Below are 25,877 nucleotides of genomic sequence, written 5' to 3'. Positions count from 1 at the left end.
TTTTGTATATTTTTTTTTTCCTGCTATGAAATCTTTAGAAATAAAGAAATAAAGAAATAAATAAAAATAAAATGAAAATTGCATCTAATCAAACTTTCATACACTATTTGTAAACTCTATTATAGTTAATAGTGTAAACATTAATGCATTTATGTTATCATCTGCAGCTCTATTGTGATGTCTAGAAAGAAGTGTAAAGAATTGGGACAATTTGGTGGATGCTTCGGGTCACTTCATTGACAACTCATACCAGAAGCAAGCGTGGCAGCGAAAAGGAGATAAAAACAAAATTTAATAAAGAAAAAACCCTCTTCCATACCCATTTCCTTTCCATTCCAAAACCAAAAGATTAACATGTCCTTTTGCCCACTTTCCAAAAGTTTTTTTTTTTTTTTTGTTTATGAAAACAATTTCACTTAGAACATGTTATTAAAAAAAACAATGTAAGATATTGATGACCTGTTTTCTCCTCCGTTGTTCGTTCTGATAACCAATGTACTCTGAAATGTTCATACATACGCATTTCAAAATTTTGGTGGGTGTCCTCTTGGGGAGTATGCCAGCAGTATAATTTGCATTATGCTGATGATTTATTGGTTGTTAACTTATTATTATGAGAGGTTTGGAGAATCTTAGGATTATCAAGTTGATCTTATATGTTTTCGAAAAGATGACTGAGTTGGAAGCTAACTTCACCAAAACTTATTTGTTTGGAAGGAAATTTACCAAGTGATGAGACTGCCTTCACAGAAGAAGATCTAGTGGTGACTATTTCCCCGAATCAGAGATTTAAACATTCATAACAAGGCAATTCTAAAAGTGAAATTTTCTGATTTACAGTCTATTTATTGCAATCTCATTTTATAAAACTTCATCTATTTAAATTTTTTTTCTTTAGTCTTTTTAACAAAGGAGACTCAATTTGATCAAATCTGTGATCACAGATATCTGTAGCGAACGGACTCTACTGAAAAGATTTATTTAACTAATAAAGAGCGCATTCAATCACTTAGTGCTCTCAACCCTAAACGAGGGTGAAGAATTGAGCTTACGTTTTACCCAAGCTAAAAAAACACTGAAGTGTCTCTCACTTGATCTACCTTTTATCAATCTCTTCTGTATGCCTTTGTTTTACTTTTAATATATTTTAATAATTTATTCATTTTTTTATTGACCCTTTAAAAACAAGGCTATCAACACCGACATAATGCTCTTGTCATAACTTTAGATCAGAACTCAGAAGGCCTACTTCATGTACTTTTCCTCCAACCTTTGTGTTCGTACTAGATTCGAAAGTGGTGTACTATTCCAATGCATTCAACCACACTCACATAGTACAAAGTGCTAAATATAACAACTAGACAATATTGGGCATTGAAGTGTCTTTCTTTCTTTCATGGGTTATAACTATTGAAGTAATTTCAACTTGTGCCAGTGCCAGATCCCTAAATATTTCATCTTCAATTGACATAAATGAAACAACTCAACTGAGAATTGTCCAATAATAACCTCAAACACCATTTGCAAGCAAAATCACACTAGTAAAGACACTTGCAAAGAACTTCTAAACACTCAAAACATTTTCTTCTCTTTGTTGAAGATGTCCTGTTGTTACTTATGAGAGATGATCAGGACTAGCTTGAAAGTGGTTGGTAGCTTAGCACCTGTTAAATGTACTAATTCATTGTGAGCTTTTCTAATTGCACGGCTCAAATGGACTTTGATCAACCTCATTAAATTCCATGACTAGATAAAACTTGAGCATAATTCAAAAAATGAATCATGGCACAAAACCTTCCTTAACAGCCTCACTAATTGAAAGCAGGAAAACCACAATCTTCTTCTTTCCTTATTCAACAATTGACAAGTACACAAATGCTGTCATAGTTATTTGCATGATACCTGGTCACTTGAGATTTATTACTGAACAACAATGTCATCATTCATGCAATGCACTATTGTTTAGCAGTAACAACAATCCCTTAACATTCATCTCAGATGATCATGTTCATTGAATTAACCCAAATTGAAAAGTCTCAGGATTGTAAATTTAATCACTATTTCTAAATTGTTTATCGTCACTTTGACATTTATTACTGCAGAACAACTTATTCATTTTAGATTTCTCAGGCAAGCTCAACATTGATTTACACTAACAACAATGTCATGAGGCTTTCAACCCCAGTTTCATGTTCTGCAAGGCAGCAAGAGGGTATTTGGATGGAGGATTAAAGTGGATTGGATTAAGGCAGTAAAAGCCTTTAATCCTCGCTTAGTGTTTGATAGAGGAGTCAAAGTGGAGATTTTGATTCAAGAGTTTTTTTTTTTTCCAAATTTAACAAGTTTACACCTCATTGCACATAAATGTTATACATTAAGTAAAAATAATAATTAATAATTATAATTATAATTGTCATTATATTCATATTAACATCATTCATATATTTATAATTGCACATGTTATCATTTAAAAAATCTAATTATTGTTGAATATATTTACATTGTATATATTATTTACAAAATAGATATTATTATACATAAAGTAAAGCACAATAGTATATTGAAACAAAACTACATGAACATGTTAATAAGAATCAATTATATGAATTGTGGTTGATGAACAAGAGAAGAAAAAGATGTGACACGAAAAGGATACAAAGGAATTTTTATACCTCTTAATCTGGCCTAAGCTGCTCCTAGATTGAGATGGAAGTACTTAATCAGGATTAAAGCTCTTTTTTTTTTAAAAAAACTCGTGTTTGCTCAAATTTTGAGAATTCAAAAAAATTAATGAATTTAATTCACCCCCTTGATCTTCCATCAATATACTCCCTAAAGAAACAACCTATCACAAATCTATTCTAATTTTAATTCCCATTACTCGATTGTTATATTCATTTCAGATTTCTACGAAAAGCTAAAATAACAACAATGTCATCAAGGGAGCAATCATTGCAGGGAAGTAGAGGAAAATGTCATGGGAAATGATATCACTTATTATAGTACTTTTAGTGTTCATTTGTCAGAAAGTTAGAATGAAATTAGAAAATTTTCCCTCTATTTCTATATGGAAATAGGGTGATCCAATATGTGCAGTGAATAATATAAGAGCAATCAAAGAACACAAAAAGATAATCCAAATCTAGCAGACAAGCAGATAATCACCAATACAAGCCAAAAAATCAGAAGAATAAATAAATAACACACAGATTTACATGGAAACTCACAAAAGGGAAAAACCACGGATGACACAACCCAAAGCAATCCACTCTGTGAAGAAGAGGAAAAATATAAGAGAGACTTACAAAAATATGAGAGATAATTCGAAAAACAAGGAGTCTTGCTGGAGAAGTAATCCGGAACAAAGAAGAGCACTCCAAGAAAAAACAAGATTCCTACCTCTTTAAGAAGCTTTCTTCAAAACCCTAATTAATTTTGGGTGGTTAATATATATATATATAAACAAATATTCAACACCCTCAGAAAAAATAAAAAATAAAATAAGGGTTATATGTAACTGTCTCTTCAAAAAATAATTAGGCCATTGGCTTTTTAAAAAATTCAAGGCAAATCTTCAACAACTTCTTTGAAGTGGGGGAACTGATATCACTTCTAATATTTTTGATATGTATTTGTCAAGAAATGAGAATGAAATTTGAGATTTTGGCCTGGATGATTTTTTGTGAGTTTAAAAAAAGGACTATAAGTGGAGGGAAGTTGGTTTTTTTTTTTATAACTCACTTTCACCTATTTTAGTAAAAAAAAATTATTGAAGTTGATTTAGTTAAAATTCCACTTTAGTTTGAAGTAGTGGAAATCACACTTCTCTCCCTTTATGAAAAAAAAAAACACCAAAACAACGGAGGAAAATGATTTGACTTCGCCAATTTCTCTCTGCTCCCACCGAAATAAACGCCTCCCAATTATAGGGCAGGTGTTAAAGGTTACTTAAAAAAAAAAAATTCAAATTCCAATCCCCAATCCCTCAAAATTGTAAATTTAATTCCAATTACTCCTCTACCAATCCAATCTTCTAAATGCTAGACACTTCAAAGCACAACAATCACACATGGCCTAATCTAAAATTTTTGGACAAAAACCTCAAAATAAAAGTGTAATTAAAGTGATAGTCATAAGAAACAATAACAGCATAATAAATTAATATATAGCTCAATTCATTAAAAGCCCTAAAAAATCAAAAGGACTTATCTTGCAATCACTTAGTCTTGAGAAGCAAAGGCCCAACATTATCCCCAGTCTCCTTATTATGCTTCACATGGCTTCCATCGCACAAAGGGAATGTCCCCGATCTCCAGCACCTGAAAACCAAAACCCTCATCCCAATAGAATCAAGCAATCCAAACCAAAAGGGAGGAAAACAAGAGAAGCAATTGAAATCGAGAGGTTATTATATTTATACCGGCAATACGCAGTGAGAGGTTTAGAGAGGTCGGAGACGAGGACGGAATCGACGACCTTGGCCTCGTCCTTGCGGATCTCGGGGTTTATCGTTCCTTGGGCTCGCACCAGAACCGCCATTCTTCGGGTTCCCTGCCGCTGCGGCTGCGGCTGCGGCTGCTGTTGTCTCGATCTGAGGACCTCTGCTACTCCGTAGTAGCCCAAACTTGGCTTCATCCCAACCACGATCGAAGACGCCATTGCCATTAAATTCTCTCTCTCTCTCTCGTTCTCTGGGTCTCTCTTTATATCTGTGGAGCTTGTTTTGGATGGCGGTTGGATATACGAATGGGAAAAGGAGGCTGAGAATGAGGACACGTCAGCATGGTTGAACTTGAATCCACGAGATTGGAAAAAGGACCAATCTGGGCCGTTAACAGGCTAATGGATTGAATATGGAAATGAATGCATTGATCTACTGGTGATTCATTATACTCCATTACTTAATTTTCATAATTGATAACCGAACACAATGTAATTAAAAAAAAGAAACAAACAAAATCTCATTCTCATATTTTATTAGGGAGAATTAGTTATAAACACATCAAAAGTTCTATAATTACATATTTACACTAGAAAAAATATAATTATATATATATCCCTGAAAAATATAAGTAATTACGGGTATGCCCCTATAGTTAGATTTCGGTAATCAAAGTATGGTTATAACTTGGATTAAGATATACAAAAGGTCCAAAATAACCCTTGTACAACTTAAAAAAACTTTTCAAGGGTATATATGCAATGGTATAATGGTAATTTTATATATTTGTTGTTTGTTAATGCAAGGGTATATACGCAATTATGTATATTATTCAAAGGTATGTATGCAATTAACTTTTATTCAGGGGTAAATATGTAATTTCAAAATTTTTTAGGGGTATGCCTGCAAAAACCCCATTTTATTATTATTATTATTATTATTATTATTATTATTAATGTAATTTTTTCTTGAAATAAATAATCTATAATAAGAGAAAAAGAACCAATTTACCTCTCATTAAAAAATAAAAAATGTTCAAGATATTTAACCTTTCCCCCTGTGTTGGGCTAAACTCTCACTCGTTATTAGCTTGATTATACCCGGAATCAAGGGTGAACTCACAGCTATTAACTATATAGTAGAGTATATGAACAACTAGAATAAGCTACTATGATAAATATATACATTTTTGAATCAATGGTTGTTTAAATGCATAACTTAAAAAAAATATATATTGACTTTAAAATTAAATTTTTAAATAGAATAATTGCTATTAGAATATTTAGGAGTATCTGCATACGTTAATTTACATCGTGGTGTGTATAGGAATGTTACTGATATGTTTAGTTGTAAAGATCGAGGTTGATTTACTTGCTATTGCTGTTTGGATTAGGGTTGAGTGAGTTGGCTAATGAGTTACGCCAGCTGAGGTTAGTTTTAAGCTTGACTGCACCGGCATGAAACCGTCAACCTTTTTAATTTATATTATTTTGAAATTTGTCTTGGATGAGTTACTACATTATACATAAGGCGACTATCATAATGTTTCTATACTTATTTTCTTATTTTATATTTTAATAAAAAAAAGCAATTTAGTTTGAGTGGTTTTCTATTTGTTTAGATAAATATTCAATTAAATCAGGCTTTGTTCTAGCTTAACGCAAAATTAAAAGTGAGACATTATTATTAACGCAAACCAGTCTTCTTTTCTGGCCACAATATGGATTATGACTATAACAAAGCTGAGTCGAGTCGAGCTTTGAAGTGTTTAAACTCGGCTCGACAGAATTAGGCTAGCTACAAGCTCAAGCTCGATTCAAACTTTGCTCGAAAAGAAGCTCGTTTATGGTAAAAACAAACTAAGCTCGAGCTCACTTCAAGATTGCCTCAAAAGAAGTATAAAAAATAATAAATCATAATAACTATTATTAATAAATTATTTTTAATACATAAATCCATTAGAAAAGAATATTCATTTAGCAAACTCGTTTAGCATGTTTGCGACTAGTAAGTTCATTATTAGGTTTGTTTAACATAATAGTTAGTAGTCTAGTGAGTTAAGTTTGTTTAGCAAGCTCAAGAGTAAGCCCGTTAGTAGGCTTGTAAAGCTTGCTCACGAGCTTGTTCGTTTATCAAGCTTCTGACAAGGTTTCCAAGTCTTAACGAGCTGAGCAACAAGTGGCTCAACTTCAGTTTGTTTAATAATTCACTCAAAAGTTAAGCTCAAACTCAGCTCATTTAGGGATTGTTTGGTTACATGTAAATAACTAAAAATAGTTGTAATATAAGTGGTTTTACATGCAAGTGAGTATTTAGTTTGATGTAAAAGTTCGACTTATATGTAAGTGAACTTACATCTCATCCACTTTTACCGATATAGTAAAATTAAGTGATATCCACTCATCATGTATTTAATTCTAAAATATTTAATAAAGTAAATTATCTTTAAATTTAATTATAAAAATATTTTTAAGTAATAAAATTAAACAAATATAATTTTTTATGACAAAAATATTTTTTTATTGAAAATATTATATTCTTTTAAAAATAATTATAAAAATATTTTAAAGTAATAAAATTAAATAAATATTAAATATTTTAATAATTTACTATTTATATGATTAAATATTTTTATGAAAAAATATTTTTTTAGTATTGAAAATATTATATTGTTTTAAAAATTAATTAAAAATTATTTTTAAGTAATAAATTAAATAAATATTATATTTTTTATAGTTTAGTATTTATATAATTAAATATTTTATCATAATTGTTTTTATAAAATTAATGAAATTAATTATAATTTTTTTCAAGTAATAAAATTAAAGAAATATTAAATATTTTTTAATTTATTAAATTTATTAATTATTTTTTAAATAAATTATTTTTAATGAAAAGTATTAAATAATTAATAATATAAATAAATAAATAAATAAATAAATAAATAATGGGGATAATCTCACCGACTCACTTATATGGTAACTATACATTTAAACTTATATCAAACCAAACAAATAAAAAATAAATATATCATTCTTAGTTACAACAAAACTAACATCAATTACACTGTATTATATATAATTTTGGTTATAGATAACCAAACAGTGCTTTAATTAATGAGTTTTTTCCGAGCTGAGGTTTGAGTAGGTTGCAAATGTCTTGGATCATTTGTAGCCCTAGCATGGGTGTTACCATGTGAACAAGTTAATGCTAGTAAAATATGTTATTACTATATCTTCACACAAAGCAACATTAATATTTCAAAATAAAATGCTTGCACAGAGATTGGTGCAACTACTAACATAATCAGATGTAATAAAAATTTACAAGAACATACACTTTTCTGTGGGGCCTCCATGAGTTTTGGTCAGTTACTTGAATTTCAAATATTTAAGTTTTAACAAATTCATAATTTCCTAGTGTAAAGATGAAGTTTATTTTTACCTTAAAAATTTAAAGAACAAAACAAACAGAATCAACATCCCAAAAAAGCCTAAATAAATCTTGAAAAAAGTATAGATTCTGAAAGAACTTCTTAGTCGACATCACAAATCATGATATCACACACCAATCAACCTCACATTTCTATCCCATGCTCTTTGTCAAATCCAAAAAGCTTAAACAAAGAAAAAGCGCTATCACTCCACCTTTCATCACCAGTGAAGAAGCCACACTGTCATCCACCACTAAAGTTAACAACTCTCCTCAATATCCAACTAATTTTACATATTTTTTAAATAATGAAAAATAATTGTTACGATGAAAACAAAAAATAATAATATATATATATATATTATTTAAATAACCAAATAAAAGTTCATTCACACAAACACAAGCACATGGGGGCAGTGTTGTCCATTTCCGGCTGAGCACTAGCTACCGACGCGTTCCTTCAAATCCATCCCGCCTCGGGAAATGAACCTCTTCGTAGTACTACTTCCGAGGCAAATCTAACGGTGGATGACCTCCAACAACGGCTAGAATTGATCAACGGCCAGATCTCCTCTCTCATCTTTCGGCAACGTCACGTGCCGTTGCTCCTAAACCCCACACTAACTCTCCGCTTAACCCTGGTTACCTTAACCTAACCCAACCCCAACCTTATATTCTCTCTCTCTCTCTCTTTCACCCTCGCAAAGAAGCAAGAGTAGCTAAGCTTCTGGAGTTCATAGCAATGGCGGAAGGGAAGCATACCTTCTTCTCGATCCTTCTCGTATCTCTAATGGTGGTGGTGTGGTCACCGGCCGGTGACGCTCATAACATCACCGCCATCCTCGATGGCTTCCCGGACTACAGCCTGTATAATAGTTATCTCACGCAAACTAAGGTCGCCGACGAGATCAACTCCCGTGATACGGTGACGTGCCTCGTGCTTCCCAATGCCGCCATGGCGGCTCTCGCCGCCAAACGCCCTCTCGCCGCCATCAAGAACGCTCTCCAGCTTCTCACTCTCCTCGACTACTTCGATCCCGCCAAGCTCCACAACCTCCAGGGCGGCGCCGTCCTCTCCACCACGCTCCTCCAGACCACCGGCAACGAGCCCGGTAACCTAGGGTTTGTGAACATCACCAATCAGCGCGGTGGCAAGGTCGCCTTCGCCTCCGCCGCTCCCGGCTCCAAACCTGATGCTACTTACACCAAAGCCATCAAAGAGGAACCGTACAACCTCTCCGTCGTCGAGATCTCCGCGCCGATCACTTTCCCAGGCCTTCTTGACGCCCCCACCGCCTCCGGTTCCAACCTCACCGGGCTTCTCGAGAAGGCCGGGTGCAAGACCTTCGCCTCCCTTCTTTCCTCCTCTGGTGTCCTCAAGATCTTCGAGTCCGCCATGACTAAGGGCCTCACCCTTTTCGCTCCCAATGACGAGGCCTTCAAGGCTCCGGGCATCCCCGATCTGGCATCCCTTTCTAGTGCAGAGCTCGTCACGGTCCTTCAGTACCATGCGCTGGCGTCTTACACCCCCAAAGCGTCGTTGAAGACGGCGACTGGTCGGCTTGCCACTATGGCCTCCAGCGGAGCCGGAAAGTACGACCTCGGTGTCGTCACTCGAGGCGACGATGTTAGCCTTAGCACCGGCGTTGACAGCTCCCGCGTCGCCAGCACCATTCTGGATGACACCCCTGTCTGTGTACTCACCGTTGACAGCATTCTCCTGCCCGTCGAGCTCTTCGGCAAAGCACCCTCGCCGGCCCCAGCACCAGGACCAGCAGCAACCCCGCCATCACCGACTCCGTCGCCAGTCGAGGCCCCAGCTCCATCACCGAAAAAGGCAAAAGCCCACCCGAAAAAGCATCACTCTCCACCCGCGCCGCCAGCTTCTTCTCCTGCAACTGAATCACCATCAGATGCCCCAGCAGCTGATGAGAAGGCAGCTGACGACAAATCCGCAGCTCCGGCGATGCTTGCCGGAACCCTAATTTCTCTTATCTCCATCATCGTGGCACTGGTTTCCGTTTTGTGAGCGTTCCGTTCCCTGTTCGATAATTCGTGCTGTTATTTTTATTTTTTTCTTTTTTCTTTTTTTATATTTTCCGGTTTTAATTTTCTCGCTTAGCATTCGAGTGGTCTGTGGATTTTGATTTTGATTTGTTCGTTTTTCTACGGCGTAGTTGAAAAGAAGCCCACTTGTGTTGTGATTGACGCTTGAGGACAGACAGGCAGGCAGGCAGGCATGGTGTTTGATAAAAATGTGTTAAGCGAGTGGGATTGGTGGTGGGAGGGAATCATAACTCATAAGAGAGAGAGAGAGAAAGAGGGAGTGGTACATGAGGAGGGCATGTGAGGGCACAGCTGAGCAGGTGCTGCTTTTAATTGGGATTTTGCTTATTGTCTCCTTTTGGCGTTGTTTGTTGTTGTGGTCCATTTGGGTGTTTGGTTTGGTGGGAGCCTTCTTGTTTGTTGGGTTTGGGGTTGGGTTACTTGGTTCACTTCTTCTTTGTGTATGAAACCCACTGGTGGCGTCGCGTTGCAGCATCATCGGTGGGTAGGCCTCAAATCCATAGTAAGAGCGCTTTTCATCAGGTCTCTGTCGACACGGCTAGGTGGCTTTGTGTGGCTGTCCCCCTTGTGTGGTTTGTCTCCGGATCTGTTTCATTGCCTCTTGTGATTCATGAAATTTATATATATATATATATATATCTTTATGAAGTAACTCTATCCTATTATATACATCTTTATGAAGTTACTCTATCCTATTATATTATATGCCTATTTATGATTTAGCATTATATTTTGAATTATATATTTATAAAAAAATTATGTCTGAAACATGTTTTATTTAGATTTGGAAAAAGTGATTATAATATAAGCCAGAGAAATGATGTTTATTTAATAAAGTTATTTAATGATTCAACCTATATAATAAATGATTTTGCAATTTGTATATAAATGAGAAACGCAAATGCCCTAGAATTTCGGTTGGATTTATTTGGTTCATTAACCCTGCAATTATATGTGAATTCATTGGCGTCTCGTCCGTACAAACATCGAAAGTAATTTGGAAGAAAATTAAAGAGACTCTCGTACAGTACAGTCCTTTGAATTTAATCTTTTTCAAAAATATTTCGCCTTCTCTTCCAATTTTAAGACATACGAATGACATTATTACAAATTGCAGATACAGTCAACAAGAAAAGAAAATGTTCGACATATAAAAGCTTGTACTTCTAATACACACACGTATATATGTTTGAATTACACATTTATAATTTAGTCATAAGGATAATTTATTACTACAAAAGGGTGAGAGAGTCGCTAAGTTTGGTGCAAGATATTTATTGAAGGCAACAAATAATTTTTGAGAAAGACGACAAACGTTGAAACCAGGGACAAACACGTGGGGGAGATGCGCTCACCACTGAACTGTGCCCTCACCTTACGCGAGATGGGGATCGAACTCGTGGAGCCACGCTCGACACTCGAGGCGAACGCAAGGGACCCGACTACGCAAGGGACCCGATGCCAATAGACCAAATGGTCGTCGGTAACAAATAAATTTCTGTTTACTTTAAATATGATATTTATTTTGATGTTTTTTTTTACAAATACACCCATTAAAAACAAATCTAAAATTACATATATAACTTCATAAATTTTCTTCCTTTAACATGTGTGTTTGTACATGAAAAATTGAGCTTATTGCATTACCCTTTCCCTTAGCAGTTAACCTTATTAATTCTTAGAGATAATAATAATAAAAAAAAAATTTATTCCTCACTTACAAAACTCGAAACCATTATTTTATTTGGTACCCCATATACTTGTAATAATATTAGAAAAAAAAAATATATATTCTGAAAATTTATATTTATTATAACTCGAAATATGAAAAAATAATCCCAAAATTATATATATATATATATATGTAGGCCTGTATCTGTAAAAACAATTGATTTTTTAAATTTATATTCGGCCCAAAAAGATTACATGATTTGGGCCACTTCTCAAGCCCCGCGAAAGCAAACGAAATCACAAGCAAAGGTCCAGCACGGCCTTCGGATTCGTGGCTTTGGACGACGAGCTCTCAGCAATGGCGGCGAGCGAGAGGAAGCGGCGGGAACCCAGGTATCAATCCATCTTCGATCTCCCAGCCGGGTTCTTCGACTGCTCTCGACTCCTCCGCCCTCTCGAGATCCCATCCAGCATCTCTCTCGCTCCTCGCCCGCCGTCGCCGCCCCTTAGAGCTGAAGCCCCGGCAGAGGGGTGCGTTGATGAAGCGTTTGGGGTGGAGGGAAGAGGGAAGGAGACGGCGACTATATGGACTTGCAACACTTGCAAACAAGGGTTTGAGTCTCTCCAGGACCAGCGCTTCCACTTCAAGTCCGATCTCCATCGCCTCAATGTAAGCTTCCTCGTAATCTTCTCCATTTTATTGTAGAAACTGGAACAATTTGTGTGAAATTTATGGTTTTGCTTAATCTGAATCTTCGATCGCTGTGACCTCTCAATTGCTTTCTTGTTCTTTTGCATCCATGTGTGTTACCTTTTGTGCTTTGCTACTAATATTAACAATAAACGTATTTATGTATCCGAAATTAATCAACTTTTTTGTTGGATTGAAGGCCTTTGTTTGAGAGAATTTTTATAGTATTTGATGTCATATTGTGATTAATTGGAAGTTGAATGATCCTTAATCACTCTACCACTGGTTAGAGTTCCGAAAACAATCTATGAATTGTGCTAATAATACTACTAGAATCTGGAACTTAGTTGATTTTGCTCATGATTTGGAGAAGTATTTAGTGTTTGTTTTGGTCCTCTCTCCATTATCTGTCTTTAACCAAGGGATGCTTCTCTTTTGTCCTGATGCAATGTATAAAAGAGGTTAACTTGTCCTACATGGCTTACTGACTTCTTTGACATATGTAAATACTTATATAAAAGTACTGGTGTGCTTTTCTATTGATGGAAGTGATTAATGGTAAATAAGTAGGGAGAAAACTGAGAGAAAGATTGAATAATGAATCAGGGATTAGTTTTCTTTGTTATTTGTTAGCTGTGATATGTGCTGCAACTTGTCCTTCTTAGACTGAATTTCTTTTAAAAGAGTATAGCATAGTTCTGCTTCCTGCTTCACTTGTTTAATGATGTAACTTTACCTGTTTCTTCAAGCATTTTGTCGTCATCATTTTTTTTATGAGATTTCTTGCTTATAGATTGTTATTGATTGCAGGTTAAATTAAGCATTTCTGGTAAGAATATCATCAAGGAAGAGGACTTTGATGAGTTGGGGGGTGATGCATCCTTCGAAGACTTTGATATATCGAGCATATCTGATTCTGAAGATGAGTCAGAGAAAGGATTATGCAGTAAGAGCAATGAAGAAATTAAACAAAGATTGTTTCTCCATCTTCAGTCAGGAGACACAATTTCTGTTTGGCGTTGCTTGCTTATGGATGAATCTGCTCATCTTTCCCTTGACAATAGTAAATCAAGTCAGTTTGGAGATGCTGGATGTTTGCCGTGCATGGATGAGGTTGACTTGATCAGTAGATTGAAAGCGTTAGTTTGTGAACCTCGAAATAAAACACATTTAAGGGTTGTCTTGCTTGCAAGTGGTGGACATTTTGCTGGGTGTGTTTTTGATGGCAACTCTATCATAGCCCATAAAACTTTCCATAGGTTAGTGAAACAATGCATTCATCTTTTTTTCTTGGAATTGCTGTGGAAATGAGTTGAACTGAGTTTTCTGTGTTAGTTTCTGAATAGTTCTTGCGATGTGTGGTAACATGATTTGCTCTTCTCTATCTTGCACTCAAACAACTCTATTGCCCTTCCATTGATTCTAGTCTTTTAACCATAGACCACATATCTGTTCTTAGTCCTACTTGCTGAATGACCAATATTGATTGATGCCTTTATTCACCAGATTAGATCAAATTGCTGTTGATGAACACTATCTTGCATAAGCTGATTGGTCCAACTTAATATTCTTTTTTAATTTTATTGAACAAATTTTGTTCATTTGAGAAAGTGTACATATGCTACTTTATTTTTATATAGTTAAATCATTATCTTTGAAGTTTTCCTCTTAGCCTGAATCTTGTGTCCTGATTGTCTGAACCTGCTAATATCATTTGTGTGGATCTTCTGATTTTTCTGAGGAGAAACTTGGTTTTAAAATCTTTGACATACATGCATGTTTTCCTGTACAAATTCATTGATGTGTAGATTGATGCAAGTAGGTAATCTAGATTTAAGGGAATGTTTACGTTTCAATCCTTATTGCAATTTCATGCTTCGATACCAGATGCTCTTTTGTTTCTCTAAGATAGGTATCCTTCTCTTGTTGTTCTGTAGGTATGTTGTTAGGGCAAAAGCTGGGAAGAAGCAATCTTCCAAAGATGCAACTGGGAAAGCTGCACATTCAGCAGGTTCAGCTCTTAGGCGTTATAATGAAGCAGCACTAAAAAAGGTACCAATTACTGTGCCATGTAGAACATTCATGTGGATTTCCTTGAGTTTGAATTTAACAGAATTTTAGCTTTTCCAGATGCATTCTGTTCAAACTCGCCATATTATTAATGCTTAAACCTTTGAGATATTGTTTTGTTTAGAGTTGTATGTGCATTGATGCATTCGCATGTCAAAACAACTTAATTTGCATACCTAGCATATGATTTTTATGGTTTTTTTTTCCAAGTTGAATTGTTTCAGCCTTGGTCTGGATCAGTAGCTATGTCCTATTTGAATTAAGTCTCACTATGAATTTATCAGATGACACACTTCTTTAGTCTTCTAACAATCTGTTTGCTTTTGCTGCAGGACATACAAGAATTGTTAGTCTCTTGGAAACAGTACATTCAATCTGCCTCGTGCATTTTCATTTATGCCCCTTCTAAAAATCGTCAGCTTCTTTTTGATGATGAGAAGCCGCAACTGAATTTTCATGAACATGTGGTGCGACATGTTCCTCTGACAGTCCATAGGCCTACTCTTAAGGAAGCAAAACGCCTATACAACCACTTAACACAAATCACGTATGAGGTAAATTGGGAGACAAGTGTGGAGGAGTCTCAGATGAACATAGCTGATGGTCAAAACGACAATCTGGAATCAGATGAAGGACATCTGGATAAACAACTGAAAGTAAAGGAAACCTCGCCTGAGTTATCTTCAGATGCTGAATCCTCAGATTTGAATTTACCAAGTGATGCCAAGAACATAAGTTTTTTACCACCTGAAAATGAATTAACACCTCTCCATGAAGCGGCAAGATCAGGCAATGCTCAACAAACTTTAGAGCTTCTTGAACAGGGCTTGAATCCTTGCATAAAAGATCCAAGAGGTCGAACTCCATATATGTTGGCTACAGAAAAAGAAGTCAGAAATACGTTCCGAAGGTTTATGGCTCTAAATCTTGACAAGTGGGATTGGCATGCTGCCAATGTTCCCAGTCCATTGACGAAGGAAATGGAGGAGACCCAAGCTGCCAAACAGGTAATGATCATTCCTGGTTTCTTCTTGGAACTCTTTTGTAAATTATACCTGATGTAGTAATCATTTAATGCTTCATTTAACTTGTTTGACATGTTAGTGGCCCCTCATTATTGTATGCATCATGTTAAAATGAGTTTGGTTTTGTCATTTGCAAAGTGTAGACATAGTGAGGGTAGTGAAAAATAATATATGATCAAAACTGCTGACAAGTGAGGAATGCTAACAATGAGTTTGGTTATGCCTGGTGAATATGGTAACAGAAAATATTGAGATGGATGTGGTGATGAAAAGAATATTCTAGGGATGGTTACTGGAGTTATAATCTCTAAAGAATGCCTATTCCTGCCATTGCCACACATTTTTTTATTAGACAAGATTTCAATGATAGTGATCTCTTATTATTTAGGACTGTTATCTTCATGGTAATATTGTTCTGCCCTTTGTCTATGGCTGCATAATAAGCTCTATGGAAATTTAACTAAATTTAATTGAAATATTTTCTATTGAAATGGGCATGCAGGCAGAGAAAGACGCCAAGAGGAAAGCTAAAGCCAAAGAGTTGAAGAAATTGCGGAAAGCAAAAGAAAAGGCTAAGGTTTAAATTTTATCGTTGTCCGACTTCCTTAGTCATTTTCCTGATTAACATTCTCATTTTCCTTCACATAATGCTCATCTTTTGCTTTAAATTGCAGGCTCAGGCAGAAGCAGAGAACACCTCAAAAGTTTCTTCACAAAGCCAAGAGACTCCTGCTCCTACCCTCCCAAAACCTCAAACAAAATCTAATATCAAACCATCCATTTCCAAGGAGGTTAGGCTTGAATATTGAATAATTCACACCTGTTTATTCTTCTTCTTTCGATGAGTGAACATTTTGTTCTTAATGTAAATGTAACATTGACCAGGAGGTGCAACAAAGAGCTCTCACAGAAGCCAGAGAAAAGCGAGCAGCTGCGGCCGAGAGGAGGATAGCGGCACTCAATGCTCAACCAGTCAGTACAGCTCCAGCACCAATCAGTTCTCCGGCCGCGAGTTCAGCAACCGACATCAAATGCTCATGCTGCAATGTTTCTCTTGCAGGCAAGGTTCCATTTCATCGGTATCACTACAAATATTGCAGCACTTCCTGCATGCATGTCCATAGGGAAATGTTGGAGGATGAATAATCAATCCTCACCTGATAATCCTTTCCATTTTTGTTAATCATTTATTCAGTTGATTAAATTGCAATATATCTTATGATCCATATCATCAAGTTGCTCATTTATAATGCTTTACAGGGGTAGTAGTTTCAATTAATTAATTGGAAAAAAAGCTGACTAAATTCCCAAAAAAGGCGAACAAAACCAAAACAGCACAAGAAGAATATAAATGGTGCCAATCCTGCCAAAAATAAGAAATTGAAGTCAATGGTCAAAACATCAACACCTAAATCGCATTCCAACCAGTTTTTCACCAAACCAAGCCCGTGACAACAAGAACGCATCCTTGGTTCCATCTTTCTCCTTCTCCTCCATGCAAATTGCAAACAGGGGCTCTGGCATAGCTGCGTTTCTCTTCTTCTCAACCACACAACGCAGTGATTCCATCCCCCGTGAGGCTCCTCTTTTTTGTATTTTTTTTTTTTCTTTTTCCATCAGAAATCACGTAAAAGATATCAATCCATTAATTGATCCCACGTTCAGGCATGCATGCATGCATGCACTTTATGAACATATAACCGCAAAGAAGGAGCGCATCATGTTGGTGTTGTTGTTGACAAGGAGGAGGAGAAGGAGGTGGAGGCTGTAATGGAACCAACCCAAAACTTTGTGGATGTCTACCCTGTCCAAGCTGATGCCGGAGAACGTTGCAACAAGCTCGGCAAACAACCGGTGAAGTTCCGGAAAGCCGGAGCTAAGCGATTTGATAGGCAAGTCTCCTTGGAGACTGGTGTTGCTGCAATGGCAATGGAGGGAAAGAACACAAGAAACGGTGTTGCTAATAAGGATGACAAGAGAGTTTTGACAAGGAATGGGAAAAGTCTTGGAGGGGAGGTTGGAGGAGAAGTCATGCTTAATAGAAAAGGAGATTTCAGCATATTTAGGACAAAATCCACATTAACAAAACAGAACTCATTGTTGCCTTTGAGGAAAGACAGTGAGGTAAATTTACAGAGCATGGATGTTGGTGGCTCTACTGCCGGTGGACAGGAGGAGGTTGAGAACCAGAGTGTTCCTGCCGGCAGGTATTTTGCCGCCCTCCGAGGCCCAGAGCTTGACCAAGTTCGGGTATGTATATATATATATGTTTATATTTTCTAGTTAATTTAGAGTTTCATTATTGATTGTTTAGCTTGAAGAATATAATTAGTATCATGCATGCATGAATCATTTGCATTTAGATTGAATTCTGAAAACTCATGTATGTATGTATATATATATAACAACAAATTAATGCAGGATCATGAAGACATCCTGCTGCCCAAAGATGAACTATGGCCATTCCTACTGCGCTTCCCCATCGGTTGCTTTGGCATGTGTCTCGGTCTCGGCAGCCAAACCATTCTCTGGCGTTCCCTCTCCTCCAGCCCTTCTCTTCACTTCCTCTCCATCCCTCCTCTCATCAATCTCATTCTCTGGCTCTTCGCCGTCTCCCTTCTCCTCACCATCTCCATCACCTACTCCCTCAAATCCCTCTTCTTCTTTGAGGCCATTCGCCGGGAATACTTCCACCCAGTCCGCATCAACTTCTTCTTTGCTCCTTGGATTGCCTGCATGTTCTTAACTCTAGGAGCTCCTCCTTCTTTATTCCCTCATTCTCCTCACCCTGCTCTCTGGTGCTCTTTCATGGCCCCAGTTTTCCTCTTAGAACTCAAAATCTACGGCCAATGGCTTTCCGGTGGCAAACGCCGTCTCTGCAAAGTGGCCAATCCTTCCTCTCATCTCTCCGTCATCGGCAACTTTGTCGGTGCCATTCTCGCAGCCAAAGTTGGTTGGATCGAACCCGCTAAGTTCTTGTTCGCCATTGGCCTTGCTCACTACCTCGTCGTCTTTGTCACTTTATACCAGAGACTTCCCACCAATGAAGCTCTCCCTAAAGAACTCCACCCAGTTTACTCCATGTTCATTGCCACTCCAGCAGCTGCAAGTCTAGCCTGGTCCTCTATCTACAACCAATTTGATGCCATTGCTCGGACTTTCTTCTTCATCGCTTTGTTCCTTTACATGTCTCTTGTTGTCCGAATCAACTTCTTCCGTGGTTTTAAGTTCTCCATTGCATGGTGGTCTTATACATTCCCAATGACCACTGCTTCTCTTGCCACCATTAAGTATGCTGAAGAGGTTCCTTGTTTCATGAGCAAAGCTCTTGCTTTGAGTCTTTCCTTCATGTCATCCACTATGGTTTCTCTTCTTTTCATTTCTACTCTTCTTCATGCTTTCTTTTGGAGGTCTTTGTTTCCTAATGATTTGGCCATTGCTATCACTAAGAAGAAGAGTAATAATGGTGCAAGAGCTCTTGGTAAACAGAAGAGCATTGTTGGTAAGAAGCCTCAAGAGATGAAGCCTTGGTCGTCTAAGCAATCATCTTCTTCTCCATTGGCTGCTCTTGTTTCTTCTTCTTCTACTGCTACTGCTACTGCTACTGCTACTACTATTACTGTTGCTAAGAATGATGATCAACAACGTGGTGAGATTGAGAATAAATTAAGTCATTAATAATGGATTAATTGATTAGATGTTTAGTGCCATGCACGTTATTAATTCATATGGGTTCTTACTTATTAATGGGTGACAGAATATAATGTAATTATATTGAGCTTTTTTTTTTTATCTTTTGTTTTATTATATGAAGTGTTAGAATTATAGAGAGCCAGCAATACCCATCTTAGAATTAATTCTTTCTTTGGATGCTCGATTCTAGAGGTACTTTTTTCAATGAGCATTATCCATAAAATAAAAATTATTTTCATATTCAAAAGCAAATGATTAGTGTTGTTTGAGAAAAAGAAAAAAAATTAAAATGAAAACAAACTAAAGTGGACAACATTTATGATTTGCTTTGTGGCGGGAAACGAAGAGGACAAAAGGGTGTGGTTTGAGAGACCGAAGTAGACCCTGTTCACTGTGGCTAGTATGAGTTTGGTTGCATTACATAGCGACCAAGATTCCTTTGGGATCCCCACAATTCACACCCTCAAAAATATCACACTATCAAATTTACCCTATATATATATATATTTACTATTTTCTTCAAAAGGGAAATCACTCTATTCTTAGCCAACCAATTAAATGTGTCATCCATATCTATATATAATACCATCCTTTTATATTTATTTTAAAATATAAATAATTTAAATAATCATAACCATGTGATAATTATTGTTTTTTATTTGTATGTTTCAAAAAACTATTCTCAAATTTCAGTTTCTCCTTTCAAAAAATCTTTTAAACTTATTTTACTTAATTTTACAATAACAAGACAACAAACAATTAAAACCTAAAAAATAGTAAAACTAGCAATATTATTCTAGTCTTATAAAACGTTAACAATCTAATAAAATATTATTTCTAATCAATATTAATATTCATTAATACATATTATAATATATATAATAAATTTAAAATTTACATTTTTTTAAATAAAATAAAATAAAATAAAATAAAATAAAATAAATTTACTACCGTTGGTCGATCCAAAGGTTCTCTCTGTCTCTCTCTCTCTAAAATTTTATTTTAACCAGGGACATTATGGGAAGAGTGGGGTCATTCCGGTAAAAACAAAGTAACCCGCATCTTCCCAAAAAATCCCAACAAGAAAAGAGGTATTTCATTTCATTTCATTTCAGTGGCTTAAACTCCTCCGCCCTGAAAAACCAAAGACATTATAGATAACTTCAATGGCCTCCTGGGAACAATTATCGTTCCCATAACGCCCCTGCTCTTCCCCAAATGACCCCACCCCCAGCCCCAAACCCCCCGCCCAGGAGCACTCTCCGGCGACCTCGCTCCCCCGCCGCCAACCCTCCTCCTCCGGCGGCACCGCCATGCGCGTCATCGTCCCCCTCCAAGGCGTCGTACAGGGCCGTGGCGGCCTCGTCCTCGGCTCCGTCATCCCTTGCGCGCTCTTCTATCTTCTCCAGCTCTACCTCAAGCGTCACCGCCCCCGCCCTTCGCCCTCTGGCGAGCCCTCCGTCCCCATCCCCAGAACCCAGTCTCGCTCCCTACTCTCCCCTCGCGGTAGCTCCGCTCCCGCCTCGGCCTCCTCCCGTGCCTCCGCCGTCGCCAGGGCCCCGGACTCCCCCTACTATTCCGGCTACCAGGAGTGCTCGATGGATGCTTACCATCCCGTCTCTAATCCTGAGGGGGTTATTCAGCTTGGCTTGGCTGAAAACCAGGTACTACTTCTTTGCTTTGGTTCTATGGTGTCTTGTGATTTTGGGATTCTTCTGGGGATTTAGATTGGGGGTTTCTTTTTGGTTGCAGTTGACTCTGGATTTGGTTCGCGATTGGCTTGAGAGGAATATGAAGGAATCGTTGCTTGGGAACCTGCATGACGAGCTGAACATCAGTGGGCTTGCCACTTACCAGCCATATGATGGATTGATGGACTTGAAGATTGTGAGTAGATGGATTGATTTTTTATTTTTATTTTTATTTTTTTACTGCATTGTTTTCTCTTGGATTATATTTAGTTCACCATGCTTGCTTTTCAGATTTTTGCATTTTTCTTCTCTTGGTGCAAATTTGGTTGCATATTAAGAAAAAAGCATTAAAATTTATGCCTTTTTGTTGCATCTGGAGCGAGAAGTTGGTGTAGTGGATGTGATTTAGATTGGTTTGTTGGACCATGGTCGTTATGGCTTACATTTTAAGTATGACAAGGAGCCTTCTTTAGAAATAATTTTGCCACTCTCTTTGTCATTTGGAGACTTGGCTCAGATGGCTGTTTCTTGGTTGATATGGGGTAATGAGAACGATTGGTCCATCGCTTGTTATATGAGTTGTGAACTGGCAGCGTTGAGAAAGTCATCCTCTTGAAGGGAAAAAATCAATAATAGTAGGTAGAGTGAGTGATATCGGGTTGAGATCTATGTTTAAAATTTGAATAGGAAAATGGTTGCTTTACCTTGAAAATAGTATTAACTAAGAAATGTAAAATAGTATGTTTTATGTGGTTGCATTTGTCAATCGAAAATCCTTTAGCATTGAAAGGGCTAGAATCTTTTTCATAATTATGATTGACCCATAGATAAGATTGCTAGAGAAGTATGTCATCCTAGATAAAGGTTGTTAAAGAGTAAGTTAATGTTAGCAAATGTTTTCATTTCCTATAAAATAGCTTTTGGGGTCTAATTACATATCCATTTTTGGTATGAGAAACATTGGTTTTTAGAATCATGATGTTTTGGTTCTGTGCTTTTTTATTTTCTGTTGTATTTTGCCACTTGTTCCTGATTTTATTTTGGTAGTAATTGCCCCTGATATTTATGTCTCAATTCTGGTTTAGATCTTTGCATGGTTTTGATGTATTTTAAAGATTTGGAGATGAGGCTCCTGTCCTTTTCATTAGGCTTTTTGATCTTGTCTTGCATAAAAACTATATTTGGTACTCAGGGAATTTGTCCATTGTTCAGAATTGTTCATTCTCCCTGCTATTTATATTGCTGTGACTGAAATAACTCTTGTAGCATTTGAAACTATTTACAGATTAAAATTTCTGGTTGAATAGTGGTAGTAAGATGGGGTAAAATTTATAGGGTTAAATATTGGTAATTGGAAGCAATTGTCGGCAATGACCCAGTACAATATCTTATAACTGCCAATTTGTGCAACAAGTGGTGGCACATCCTGGGACATAAATTCTTGCTTTGCTAATATTATTCTCTGTCTCCATCTCTATCTTCTTTTCTAGTACAATTTGTTGGGATTTGATTTGCATCTGTGCTTGATCTCCTGTTAGAGCATCCATATGATTCAAATGGTAAAGGGGAGTGATATCTAAATGGTGTGCCTGTCTATAGCGTGGGCCACAAAATGAGCTTAGTTAGGGGGCGTTCATTTCAGGGAAAGTGGGGGGAAGTGAGGGGAAGTGGTCTGACTTCCCCGACTTCTGGTGTTCATTTGTGCTGAAGTGGATTTTGAACTAAGCCCACTTCAGTATTTTTTTTTTACTGAAGTGGGGGAAGTGAGTCAATCTATAAAAACCAACTTATTTTCACTTCTAAAGTCTTTTTTGAACTCATAGAACTTCATCCAACACCTAAATTTTTCGATTCTATTATCACTTCCCCCCACTTCAGGGAAGTGGCACTTCCTTCACTTCCTGACTTTCCCTCACTTACAGTGAAATGAACGCCCAGAGGAACTAATTCTGAAGTGCTTGTTGAAGTCTAGAAAATGTGGTTTTTCCTAACTACTTAGGTTCACTTAGAGCTAAACAGTAGTCATTTTGAGGATTTAAGTTGTTTGTAGCTGTTGACTAACATTTGTTTTGGTTGGTTGAACAGGCTATGGCTGGATTCATGTGTCAAGTTATGCAAGGATCAGTTTCATTTAATCCTTCACAAATCATCTTAACTTCAGGTGCAACTCCAGCAATTGAGACTCTCAGCTTCTGTCTTGCAGATCCTGGAAACGCATTCCTCATTCCTTCTCCGTATTATCCAGGGTAATTCTCTTTGATCTAACTCATCCATACTTAGCAATTGAACATCTATATCATCTTCTGAGGTATTGTTAATAAACAGGTTTGACAGGGACATTAAGCTGCGAACAGGCATAGAATTAATTCCTGTTCCATGCCGAAGCACCGACGGCTTCAGTTTAAGTATTGCTGCTCTAGAACGAGCGTACACTCAAGCAAAGAAGAGAGGTGTAAAGGTTCGTGCTGTTCTTGTTTCAAACCCCTCCAACCCAGTTGGTAATCTGCTGAGTCGGGAGACACTTTATGACCTTCTGGACTTTGTTACTGAGAAGAACATTCATTTGATATCTGATGAGATATATGCTGGTTCAATTTATGAAAATACGAAATTTGTAAGTGTGGCTGAAGTTGTCGAGGCTGAAGATTTTGACCGAAGCAGGGTTCATATTATATATGGTCTGTCCAAAGATCTCGCTCTTCCCGGCTTTAGAGTGGGAGTCCTATACTCCTACAATGAAACTATCCTGGTTGCTGCAAAGAAGTTGGCAAGGTTCTCCTCTATTTCAGCTCCCACACAGCGTTTGCTGGTCTCAATGCTTTCTGATGTGAATTTCATTACTGAATATATTGAGATAAACAGGGTAAGGCTTCGTAAAATGTATGCTTTGTTTGTGGATGGACTGAAACAATTGGGCATTGAGTGTGCTTCTAGCAGTGGGGGTTTCTACTGTTGGGCAGATATGAGTAAGTACATTCGATCATACAGTGAGAAAGGGGAGCTGGAGCTTTGGGATAAGCTATTAAATGTGGCTAAGATCAATGTAACACCTGGATCATCCTGCCACTGTATTGAGCCTGGATGGTTTCGTTGCTGCTTTACAACACTGAGTGAAAGAGATATTCCTGTAGTTATCGGGCGGATAAGGAGTGTTATAGAAAGCTGTAAAGTAAATCATTAAAATGCTTGACACTTGTATTCAGGTTTTGCATTCTTTGCTATAAAACAAGTCTATTCATGCTTTACAATGTGCACACAAGTAGGAAGGATAAGATGTTGCCGGCGAAGTGGGTGATTCTTCACTTCATGCTAGGGTCTTCATGATGATTATCTGTCACAATTGCCAATACAAAGACTCCAGGATTTCTGGAAATGGAAATACATTTGAGCTGACAGGAGAAATATGAACTTAAAGTGACCGTCTGGTGCTGCACCATTGCTGACATTTGTTAGTTGGCAATAAGTACACCAGCCTTGTCTCCACCAGTTCCAAATGAAAAGCACACGAGGAGGTTCTTCCGAATGTAGTCCTGCAAAGTTGTGAACTGGTTAGAAATGTCTCTAGCATGAGAATCTTCGCTGTCTTAAGTTCTACTGCAAATTTACATCTCAGAAACTTCAATACTCATGTAAATGTGATTTTGCGGCCATATTGTCTTTTGGATGCTTTTCTATGATAATTTATCTGATTCAATTCTTCAGGGCATATTATACCACTGTATTGCAAGAGAAGTTACCATTGGCATGCTTGTTGGTTTCTTCACATCAGTTGGCTTCATTCTGCAGCTTAATTTCCTGCTCAGCATCATCAGTTCTCCAAGTGTAAAATTCCTCTTCACTACCAAGCTCAAATTCCCACTGTTCTCTTCCTTCAAAGTATGTACTCCCATTGATGATTCCACTGGCAATACAGCCTTGTCAAGAAAACCTGCATTAGGAGAAGACAAAGGGAAGAGCAACTCTAGTTCCGAAGAATTCAAGCTCATATTATTATTATTATTATTATTCATCACCGATGAATGATCGGAGCTGCTGTCAGTGTCTGTTCCTGAAACCGAAAACTGGTTCTCAGTTTGGCTGGAGGACTTATCCTCCTCACTGTAAGTACTCTCCTTCTCCTCTATGAAAGGATTGTAAGAAAGGTTTGCAATAATGGAAGAGGTTTCATGGCTAGATTGGTGCAAGTGAAGAAGTGGTTTTCCAGGCTCCTGTTCCCATTGGAAAGGGACTGAAACCACAAGCTTTGGCTGTGAGGGTACTGTGTAAAATGGTGCTGGACCTTTGGATGCCCATTCTTTCTTTGGATTTCCAGGTCTCTCTTCCCAGAGGAATGGGACTGAGATTGTTTGCCATTCTCTCTTCTTGGTATGACCCTGTTGTTGAATGCTTGCCTCCATTTTCTCTTTGTTTGCTCATCTTCAGCTTGAATTTAGTGTGCCATTTATATGCAGATAGAGCTACTTACTGTAGGAAAACATGATGCATGTTAGCTTAGCTGCTCCTCTAGCAAGTGTGGTCTGGTTCACCCACGCTACCCTCGCTTTGGTGGGTTTGGAGAATTGAAGTCATTAGCCCTGGAAATAGGCTGGAATTGAAAACAATTAATTAGTTCTTAGTCAAAGGTGATGAATTCGGCGCCAACATCTGTTAAAATAAGATAAATTTGTTTTGTGAGTTGTTGTATAGTTTTTTAAAGGTAAACAACTTAAATGGTTCTTTTTTTTTTTTTTTCAATGTGTTTTTATTTTGGTCACCCAACTTAAAAAAGTTATAATTTGGTTATTGACCTTTAGATTTTATTGCGATTTGATAACCCGAGCATACGCATGGCTAGAGGTGGGCACGGGCCGGTTAACCGGGCCCGCCGGGTCCGGTTCACCAGAAGCCGGACCCGGAACCGGCCCGTGACCCGGCGGGTGTAATGGATGGGGTTTGAACCTAGGATCTCTCACATGGAAAAATAACATTAACCAATTGGCCTACTAATTTTTCTTGTTTTAATTTAAAACATAAATAAATATAAAGAAGTTACAAAATATTTTTTAAATTTAATCCCAAACAAAAAAAAATTTAAAATAATTTATAATAACTTAAAA

General features: G+C 37.2%; 5 protein-coding genes across 5 annotated transcripts; 3 read left to right on the top strand and 2 right to left on the bottom strand.

Annotated features, from left to right (window-relative positions):
* Positions 1-4,101: 4,101 nt before the first annotated feature.
* On the bottom strand, positions 4,102-4,721 carry LOC120283741 (CDGSH iron-sulfur domain-containing protein NEET). Its single transcript, XM_039290468.1, has 2 exons — positions 4,421-4,721; positions 4,102-4,319 (listed from the first exon to the last, which is right to left on the bottom strand). The coding sequence occupies exons 1-2, from the start codon at positions 4,663-4,665 to the stop codon at positions 4,217-4,219; spliced, it is 348 nt and encodes a 115-aa protein (XP_039146402.1). The 5' UTR covers positions 4,666-4,721; the 3' UTR covers positions 4,102-4,216.
* Positions 4,722-8,556: 3,835 nt separating this feature from the next.
* Positions 8,557-10,461, top strand: LOC120250099 (fasciclin-like arabinogalactan protein 8). Its single transcript, XM_039258875.1, has 2 exons — positions 8,557-9,898; positions 10,051-10,461. The coding sequence occupies exons 1-2, from the start codon at positions 8,616-8,618 to the stop codon at positions 10,052-10,054; spliced, it is 1,287 nt and encodes a 428-aa protein (XP_039114809.1). The 5' UTR covers positions 8,557-8,615; the 3' UTR covers positions 10,055-10,461.
* A 1,400-nt stretch (positions 10,462-11,861) lies between these two features.
* On the top strand, positions 11,862-19,160 carry LOC120284176. Its single transcript, XM_039290972.1, has 9 exons — positions 11,862-12,281; positions 13,113-13,561; positions 14,240-14,354; positions 14,705-15,379; positions 15,900-15,974; positions 16,072-16,188; positions 16,283-16,538; positions 17,109-17,647; positions 17,819-19,160. Exons 1-9 carry the CDS (start codon positions 11,970-11,972, stop codon positions 19,073-19,075), a joined length of 3,795 nt encoding a protein of 1,264 aa, XP_039146906.1. The 5' UTR covers positions 11,862-11,969; the 3' UTR covers positions 19,076-19,160.
* A 1,184-nt stretch (positions 19,161-20,344) lies between these two features.
* Positions 20,345-24,431, top strand: LOC120250073 (probable aminotransferase ACS12). The gene is made up of 4 exons (XM_039258835.1): positions 20,345-20,754; positions 20,843-20,977; positions 22,867-23,027; positions 23,107-24,431. The coding sequence occupies exons 1-4, from the start codon at positions 20,404-20,406 to the stop codon at positions 23,960-23,962; spliced, it is 1,503 nt and encodes a 500-aa protein (XP_039114769.1). The 5' UTR covers positions 20,345-20,403; the 3' UTR covers positions 23,963-24,431.
* LOC120284175 lies at positions 24,081-25,178 on the bottom strand. The gene is made up of 2 exons (XM_039290971.1): positions 24,519-25,178; positions 24,081-24,209 (listed from the first exon to the last, which is right to left on the bottom strand). The coding sequence occupies exons 1-2, from the start codon at positions 25,176-25,178 to the stop codon at positions 24,081-24,083; spliced, it is 789 nt and encodes a 262-aa protein (XP_039146905.1).
* Positions 25,179-25,877: the final 699 nt, after the last annotated feature.

The sequence above is a fragment of the Dioscorea cayenensis genome, chromosome 19 (genome assembly GCF_009730915.1).
Source record: "Dioscorea cayenensis subsp. rotundata cultivar TDr96_F1 chromosome 19, TDr96_F1_v2_PseudoChromosome.rev07_lg8_w22 25.fasta, whole genome shotgun sequence".
Taxonomy (NCBI): domain Eukaryota; kingdom Viridiplantae; phylum Streptophyta; class Magnoliopsida; order Dioscoreales; family Dioscoreaceae; genus Dioscorea; species Dioscorea cayenensis.
This window is presented reverse-complemented; position numbering and strand designations above follow the sequence as displayed.